Source organism: Nelumbo nucifera, chromosome 2 (genome assembly GCF_055504915.1).
Source record: "Nelumbo nucifera cultivar China Antique chromosome 2, China Antique-T2T, whole genome shotgun sequence".
NCBI lineage: Eukaryota > Viridiplantae > Streptophyta > Magnoliopsida > Proteales > Nelumbonaceae > Nelumbo > Nelumbo nucifera.
Window position 1 is genome coordinate 32016348 of NC_142650.1, and position 9422 is coordinate 32025769.

Here is a 9422-nt window from a genome sequence, read left to right on the forward strand (position 1 = left end):
TAAGAGACTACAAAACCGTGTTGGTAATTGATATCGACCTTGGTTTTAGAACACGTAGTCAATCAAACCAAGACGAGTTTTACGCACTCGCCAGATTTACTTGGAATTCTTTCATGCATTCGTTATGTTCGATGGAAATCCTGTGAAACCTCAGGTTACAGCCCACAATAACGTGTGATATGATGATGAGAAATTTCTCAATAGATCCATCAATCCAGATGGACTTATCTCTCTCAGGATTCAGGACACAACCATAAGCCAAAAATTGATCACTCGATCTATCACACTAGTAACCGACAAAGAACAAGTAAAATAAAAAACCCATGAGATAAATCTCTGAGTGTTTCACATGGAGTCATGCCTCATAAACAAAACAGTAAATGACAATGTGGGGATCAAGAAAACGTGGTAAGAGAAAACTAATCAAGAAAGCAACCCCAATGGCCTAGGCTCGAGCTCCAAGTCGGCGAGATATGGGATTGGTCAAGAATCAAGATGAGCTTCAATCAGCCCTTCTTTTGTTTGGTAGGCTTGACTTTGAAAATGAAGAAGACCGGCACGACTCTTTCATTTATTATTGCAATATAATATTTGGCTATTAGGCCTCATCAGAGTACATACAGAAGGCTGACACCCTCCCTCTGGCGTAATACATGACCCTCTATTTCCACTGAACTTCCTTGCAACCAACCAGGCCATACTATATATTTTGACATCCATCGGTTCTTTCTCTCATTCTATTAGCCAATTCATGCCGGCCATCGATCAATTTTCTCCACAATCTGTAGACTCGTTCTCCATCTCGACAAAAGCAGCAGCAGCAGCGGCGGCAGCCATGGACTCGACTTGGTTGGATACATCTCTAAGTTTTGGCCTCAACGTCAATCCTCACCAAGTTACCGGTGAATCTCTGGTTAGTAGGACTTGAATTTGGGGACACTCATGTCGTTTTTGGTGATGAATTTGTTTGTTGAACAATCGAATCACTGAATTATCAAAAATAATTGGTTTTTTATTGGTTCAGAAGAGAGAATTATACACTGATTTTCTTGACTTGGGGAGGAATCACTCGGTAAATCAAGAGGTAATTAGGTGTTTGATAAAAGTATCCAAGGCAAACCAGTGCTGGATTAGCAAAATATAGTATTGATTTCATGTCTTGTGTTCATTTTTCAGGCTGGTGAATTGGTGGAGAAGTTGAATCAGATGAGTGCAGAAAACAAGAAACTCACCCAACTGCTTACTGTTATGTGCGAAAACTATACTACTTTGCAGACCCAATTGAAGGACTTGATGAGCAAGAACAACGAAACGGGCTTCACTGTGTCGAAGAAGAGAAAGGCTGAAAGCATGGATAACAATAACCACAATGGGGTTAGTGGTCCTACAGAGAGCACCTCTAGCGATGAAGATTCAGGCAAGAGGATAAGGGAAGACATCAAGACAAAGATCTCAAGGGTCTATGTAAGAACCGATGCATCAGATACCAGCCTGGTAAGCATCTAAACACAATCCTATCCAGTAATGGATTCATGTACAACTCAAGTAGTAAAAAAACTAATCTGTTCTTTCGCTTCATATTACAGGTGGTGAAGGATGGATATCAATGGAGGAAATATGGGCAAAAAGTGACCAGAGATAACCCATCTCCTAGAGCTTACTTCAAATGCTCCTTTGCACCAAGCTGTCCAGTAAAAAAGAAGGTGAGGTAGAGATCAAATCTCAGTTTCATGTCTTCCACTTCTATATGAGTATTATCTAGGAGTTGAAAGCTAAATTCTTCTGGTGATCTCTTTCTTCAGGTGCAGAGAAGTGCAGAAGATCGATCGGTTTTGGTGGCGACATATGAAGGCGAGCACAACCACCCACACCCTTCTCAAGCTGAGGGATCACTGGGCTCAAGTCATGGTGTAACCCTTGGGTCCATCCCTTGCTCCGCCTCCATCATCAGCTCTTACAGTTCAGGCCCTACCATTACACTTGATCTTTCCCAACCGGGATTAGGTCTTACCCAACCGGGATTAGGTAACAACAATGTGAAGAAACCCAACGAGGAAGTCAAGTCGCCAGCATTCCAGCAGTTTTTGGTTGAACAGATGGCTTCTTCCTTAACCAAGGATCCTAGTTTTACTGCAGCCCTTGCAGCAGCCATTTCAGGGAAGATTCAACAAAATTCACTAGTGCAAAAATGGTGACAATTTTGTCCCAAGTGAAACTTCTGTGTAATCTAATTTGTTCTATTGGAGATGAAAATGGTGCAAATATTATTTTTGAAATAGAAAAAAAATGAGAAACATGTGCTGTTTCCCCAAGTGATCTGATACGGAGTACTTAATTTCATAACTAGCTAGTTGCTGATTCTCTGCAACTAGTACTCTAGACCTCCAACTAGAGAATACTGTCAGCAATTCCATGTTTGCTCGAGAGCAATTTGAGGAATTAGAAATTATCTGAATCCCTAAAGTTCAAGAGAATAAGAAACCGAAATACCATTCAAGATCCTAATTAAGAAGAGTAAAGGGTGGACGATCAAGAAATTGTTAAGATCAGAAAAAAGAACAATCATATTAATTGAAAATATCCAACTTTAATTCTTGATGATAACTGGGCTAAGCAATCTTGGCTCAAGAAGTCAATTGTAGTTCACATGAACAAGAAGTTTGAATCTTTGGAGATGAGAAAATATGTCTATCTATATAAAATATAAAATTAAGAAAGGAACTTAGGAATAGCTCAAATAGATGATAGAATGAGGGAAAGTGGACCAAGATGATTGATTGGGTGGTCACGAACATAGAAGACCAATTACAGCACCTGTAAGAAGAAGCTATCTGTTATAAGTTGAAGGGACTAAAAGGGCAAAGGGGCATACCGATAAGAACATAGGTTGAAGTAGTAAGAAATTATTTCAAAATTTTAAACGCTTATAATTTAACAATGAATATGGCACTTAATAGAACGAAATGATGAAATAGGATTCATATAGCCGATCGAATATGGTTGGGATAAGGTTTAAATGATCACAATGATCTATATAAAAATGAACTATTAAACAATAACCTTTCCTTTATCTCGTGCTTATTCACAGACAAAACTTATTAGCTGAAAACAGTGTGTTGAAATAATGGAACTACTAATGCCAATTGTACCAATAATGGAAAACTTACATATTATAGTTCTGCTTTGCCAAATAAGAGTTAAGGGCCTGTTTGGGAGGGCTTGATCTTCCCGTGAGCTGCTTTGGTTGGGCTGCTGATATAACTTCTGAATAAGTTATATATTTAAAGTAGCTTCATGGGAGAGTCATTCTACTGACTCAACCAAAGTCATTTATCGGCTTTCTGGATTTACACCAAACATAACTTTTGGATTTTCCGTGGAGGGCACACCTCAGAACGCCAGAAGCTGCAGCCCAAAAGTCCTCCCAAACAGGCCCTAAAAAAATCATAGGCCAAGATGGGAGAGAATCCTATGATTCATGGCTATTGAGGCAGTGCAACCTGGATGCTTCCTATATATGGAACATTAGAGGGTTAGGGTAAACCTGCAAGAGGTGGGCAGCTTGGTGGGTCTAGCTTCTCACAACACTCGGCATGATGCCTCGATCTAAGAAAAGCTCCTTAATAGACTTTGGATCCAGATATCTATCAGTTCCATGCTTCGGATATTTGAATTTTGAATTGTTCAGTTGAATTTAAATTTGAGCTTGAGGTGTTTGATCTATAAACGTTGTGGAAGGATTTCACCAGGGCTTGGGAGTTGGGAGGGGGCTTGTCTACCAAAGAATGAAAAAAAAAAAAGAATTTTGCATCACAACTATAGCAGTCCAACCTCCAGATCCATGGGTTATGGCCCACAATATTTGAAATTGATCTCATGATCCACTAAAATCCAAAATCCACAATATTTGAACTTGCACTAAAATTTTGGCTAAAGATTGGGTACACTATAAATGTAAGATAACAAACTCTAAGGGGCTGTGTGATAACTGCTGAAGTGGCTGAATTGAAAAACTTATTATTTTGCCTTTTAATGAATAAGATTTTAAGGAGGTCTCAGGTCTGGGGCTCCTTAATGCCTGAAGCTGAAATTGGGTAGGTTACTATAAATTTAAATATTTTATTATTTATTTATTTTATACACTGAGACACAAAGCAATAAGTCATTCAGTCCAACAATTTCAGCTGTTATCAAAGGGTCCCTACAAATCTACAACCAAAAAGGGAAAACTAAATGAATTTGGATCCAATATTTTGCATCAAATGTGAACCTTTGAATGTCAGTTCCAAAAGTTGTACCTGCTTCTACCTTGATGAGAATCAGATGACTGCATAAATTGGCTATGGGACTGATACTTGTTTGGACATTGTTCCAAAACTCTTTGATGAGAGAATAAACTGCCATAGCTTCCCCATAAACCATCATCCTAGGGGTATTAATTGAAAGAGTTAAGTATCATAAATCAAACCGAGGACATAAGCTACACAAGGGAACATACAGAGTTTGAGAGAAGATCCCTATATTCAGTAAGTAGAATGAAGCAAGAATATCAGAGTATCGCTATATTCAGTAAGGAGAATATATGCAACGTAACTCTTGTGCTTTCACCACACAGACAAAGTGGGGAGCCATAAAAAAAAAAAAAAAAGACGTTCCCACCTTGTCTGTAGTGCAAAGAAAAGTATTAGTTTCATATATACTTGCATTTCTCCACACAAAATTTCATGGCTACAGATGGGCTGCTGCATGCGTGGAAGACAATTCAAATTAAGGAATGCCACAAGCTAGAATTTACTTATAAGAAAGCTCAGTTTTTTGCTTTTCTTCTTTTCATTATTTGTGTTGTGAGGTGTGGTGGTAATTCACACGAGAGAGTTCTACGAATAAGTGCAAAGAGCTCATAATTGATGGTCCATTTAGAAATAAAGGGATACAAAAATTGTAGACAGAAAAGGACTTGAATGGAAGTATTAAGAAATGATTTATGTGTGAAACGAGGAAATAGAATTCATGTAGCTAACACCATATAGTTGGGGCAAATGATGATGGACAAATGGGTATTTGGGCAAATGATGATGGAGGCATTCGACCTTTGTTGTTGGGCATCTCTTAACACATGATAGCACTATTTGCAGAGATCTCGCAATATGTATGTTCACTCCTGGTACTCAGATTACTTGTTTCTTTGTCTAGTAGTTTAGTCGGGTTTTATTGTTTAGGTTCTGTTTGGGAAGAATGTAAAAGTCGGTTCGGTGCATATATGTATTCTCCTTCAGTTTTCTTAGTTTTTGGCAATAATGCATTTATGTATTTACAAATTATGATGATAGAAAACATAGATTTCAATGCATGTTTGCACCCAAAATGACATCAAGAAAAGGAAGTAAATTTTTGCACTCAAAGTTGATCAGTGCTAAAATACCCATGCAATTACTATTTAGACTGGTTTCTAAGGAAAAAACAATACAAACTTTATGAACATACACAGAATTTAAAGTTACAACCTTACCTTTCAGCATTGATATAAAGAATAAAATTGAAAAATAAATCAATTTCAGAAAAATGATTGGAAAGGTCTGGGCTAATTGATCTTTACCAACTATACTCCAATGAGTGGGCTTGGGGCTGTAGTTGGTCTTTAGCTACAGTGTCATTCCTATTCAGGGGAATTGGGAACTGGAGGTGTAGGTGGGATCGGGTCCCACCTACCTTCCCATTGGATATAAATTCTACCATGGGCTTAGATAACTTGGACAATCAAAAGGGTGCACGTCATCGTCCATTCATCCATGGAGACAAAGTGAAATGGGATGTTGGAAAGAGAACAAAATTAAATAATGATGATTGAGGAGTGACAACAAAGGATCTCGACTCTGGAAATGGGAAAATTCTACAATGAAGTTTCAGATAAGATGAGATTAGTGATGTTAGTGGGTCGGGTAAAGTGGTTTAAATTGCATTGCTACCACCCTACCAGGTAAGGGTTGTAACAGCCTTAATCAAGGTCTGGGTCGGCGGGTTGAGACCGACGTGCTTCAAACCCGATTGTTGACATTGTAGAATTAAAATAATTATAAATTAATAGGCTTACTATAGGTGCATGTGCATTATGCATGTAGTCACGTCAGATTCGGGTAACCATTGTTTAGTAGTTTTCAGATGGCTCCAGTCCTAATACATTTCAAACGTTGGACCTGCCCCGGCCCATTGAAAGATGTATAACCACTTCACTTGAACTCCGGATCCGATAGTTGAACTCGCTGAGAACATTGAGTAAGCTGTAAGCATACAATCAATAGTTCGGGTCAAATGATAAACCCGGTTGGGTTAGGGTTAGGTTTATTCAGGCTTCAGGCATAGGATCAAGTAAGGGTTTTGATTCTTTAAATTGAATCGACTTTGGGAAGAGTATAAATATAAATATGTACAATGCAAAATTTGGTACATTGTATTTCACCTTGTATTTGCATTCTTACCAAATTTCAGTCTTTGTGCTTTTGGTCCTAAAAAGTGTTTTTGACTTTGGATTGTCATGCTTTTAAAAGCAGTTTTTTGGCAAGCATTCAAAACACTTTTTGACAATTAAAGTATATTTTTCACATCCTAAAGTGGTCAAAAACAAAGGTTTATCCAAAAAAGAAAAGTTTTGGGACTTGGGAACATGAATTGTGTTCCGCTTCAATCAAACAATCAATCCCAGTTTTCCTTAGATTTATACTAGAAGAGCCTCGTGTGATGCATGGGTTAGTGTTAAAATATGATCATGTTATATAAAGGGAGTGATTACAGATTCTAATAAAAAGAAGATTTGCTGAATTAGTTGTGAGTAGTCCATGTTTTATTTTTTCTGACTTACTTTTTAAATAAAAAATCTATAAAATTCTAAGGGGAAAAGATGCAAGAAAGAAGGGTGACTGGACAAATGCATTTTAAAATATAGTAATAGATCTCTTCATTGTATGACCTCCATTTCCATAGTCTTCATTCCCATATTCTGCAGTCAAAATGTGATTCTTTGGTCCAAGATTCATTCAAGAATCAATGTATCTCTGCGGTCCAAACTCCTCACCAGTTTGCTTGTGAGCTTGGCTTATTATTATAAATCCACGAAAGCTTCAAGAGTGATGGAGAACAAGGGTGCAGATATGTTATGGGGCTCCAAAGCAATAAGTGAATAAGACTGAGTGACAATCCATTGAGCACTAATCCAGACTCGTGTGCATGCTAGGGGTGCTACTTGGGCGGGTCTAACCTGAGTCCGACCTGACCCAATCCGAGTTTTTTTTTTTTTTTTTTGCACAGATTGGGCTAAGCTTTCAGGTTGCAGATTGGAACTCGGGTACAAAAGTCGGGTCCGACCTAAACTTGGGTTGAGACCTCGGGTAGCCCAATCACAATTTGAGCTCGGCCCAATCTAATCCAAGCCCATCTGGAAAAATACATACAGATGTGTATTTTATTTATATAAAATTACCTTTTTTTAATTTTGTATACATATATATGTATATGTGTACGTACATTTGTAAATGAATTTGTACACTAGCTCCTTGTTGGCAACGAGCGGCACCTGAGAAGATGAAATGAAGGATTCCTAGGGATTTGTCCGGTGGGAATACTCCGATGCTTAAGTTAGTACTGTGTATGAGGAGTAAAGAGAGAAACGAAAGCTAAGAGTGGAGGTCGCGCTTTATCACTATATTCGAGAGGTTGGAGGTCTCAAGAAGAAGTTTCTCCTCTGCCCTGAGGGCTTTTATAGGAGCGTTCTTGCGAGATTGGGCATAACCGCCACTGGGTCCCTGCCACAGCCGTTACCTGCCAGGCTGCGCAGGTGGCCGTTGGGACGTACTCCTTACCCGGGCAAGTGACACGTCCCCAAAGTGACAGGCACGCCTCCGCCTACTGAGAGACGTGGGCGTAGACTGTCGAAAGGACAGGGACTGCGCCGTCAGTTAGGGACGTGGCCCAGTCTGACTGGTACGGCTTATTAAATAGAAGCTTCCTGAGGAATGCTCGTGCGGCCCATTCGCGAGCTACTTTGCAACGAGCTTCGAATACTTCAGAAGTACCCTTAGTAGAATTGGTCCTCGGATGACTTGCCTTGTTCGGGAGCTCGGGCGAACTGGCTTTTTTAGCTCGCAAGTTAAAGTTTGCCTTGGAATATCCCTTGAGGTAGCTCGGGGGACCCGGAGCTCGCATTGTGGTGAGCCCCTCCTTTACCCCGCTACCATGTAGCGAGTTGCTTTATGGGCCTATCACTTAGCTGTACTGGACCACAATGCTGATATGTCGCTTACGCTGAGTCAGCATCCACGTGTCGCTGTTTCATAGGTTGGGTCAAATCATCATTCATCAGATTTTATTCATGAATAGAGTCATAAAGCCTCATAAAAGATGAATATGCAAAAATATATACATAATTTCTTTCAAACTTGATTAACCTAATCTGACCCAGCCTGAGCCCAACGTTTGCACATTTAGGGTTAGGTCTGGGTTGACCTTCAACCGGACCCAGTCCGCCCGAGTTGTATCCCTAGTTCATAAACTTTTTTATTTTTTATTTTTTTACTTTTAAAGAATTAACAGGAACCCTCGTTCTTTTTTTAAATCTGGATAAAGCCACATTAAAAGGTGATCAATTGGGGGACTCTTTGACAAGCTGTCGCATTCTTGGGTTCTGCCTACAGTAAACGCCACGTCATTCGCTCATGAATTAATGGGCACACTGGAATCGACTGGGTTTGGTTCATTATATATCTTTCTTACTGTTTCAAAGTCTTTCTCTCCTGGATTGCATTTTCTTCTTCTTCGTCCTCTGCTTTCTACTTATACTTCCACATCCTTTATGGGGTCTCTGGAAAAAAGTCGTTGCACGTGAAGTGGATTCGTAGGCGTTCCGAAGTAGGTGGAGACTAAGAGACTGCCGTGGATGGATTGGGTTAAACTTCCTTTGTTTGTGTCTGCTGGTGCTGGATTTCAATCATCTGTTGACTCCGGCCTAATACAGAAGCCCACTAGCTCCTTATCATACGTTTAATCACAACCTCATCATCTCACCAATTTTTCTTGGCCAAAATCCAAAACCCATCAACGAATTTATTCTGTCTTCACTTGTGCTTATTCCCTCATGCTCTCTCGATGATGAATCAACCTTGGATTTGATTTTCTGGGACCAGATGTATCCATTCTTGAATTGGAATAATTCCTTTGTTGATCCATTTTCATTGGCCACCTTTGGGCAATGATATGATGGGCGGATCTATGAGTAGTAGGACCAGTAATCTGTCATTTGGTTGGATCGAAAGAGCCGGGTTAGGCTAAACTCCAATAAGACAAATTTAACGGTAGAAGCAGAGTGTTGTATGATACTATGATGGTTATACCACCGTTGGGAAACTAGACAAATTTAACGGTAGGGGTATTTC

At 39.5% G+C, this 9422-nt stretch overlaps 1 protein-coding gene across 1 annotated transcript; it reads left to right on the forward strand.

Annotated features, from left to right (window-relative positions):
• Positions 1-604: 604 nt before the first annotated feature.
• LOC104603312 (putative WRKY transcription factor 40) lies at positions 605-2312 on the forward strand. Its single transcript, XM_010267315.3, has 5 exons — positions 605-913; positions 1025-1084; positions 1177-1494; positions 1587-1703; positions 1803-2312. The coding sequence occupies exons 1-5, from the start codon at positions 752-754 to the stop codon at positions 2193-2195; spliced, it is 1050 nt and encodes a 349-aa protein (XP_010265617.2). The 5' UTR covers positions 605-751; the 3' UTR covers positions 2196-2312.
• The last annotated feature ends 7110 nt before the right edge of the window (positions 2313-9422 follow it).

Coding starts and splice junctions, on each gene's coding strand:
- LOC104603312 (XM_010267315.3), top strand. CDS start 752: ATGCCGGCCATCGATCAATTTTCTCCACAATCTGTAGACTCGTTCTCC. Junction 914..1,024: donor AAGTTACCGGTGAATCTCTG/GTTAGTAGGACT, acceptor TTATTGGTTCAG/AAGAGAGAATTATACACTGA. Junction 1,495..1,586: donor ATGCATCAGATACCAGCCTG/GTAAGCATCTAA, acceptor TTCATATTACAG/GTGGTGAAGGATGGATATCA.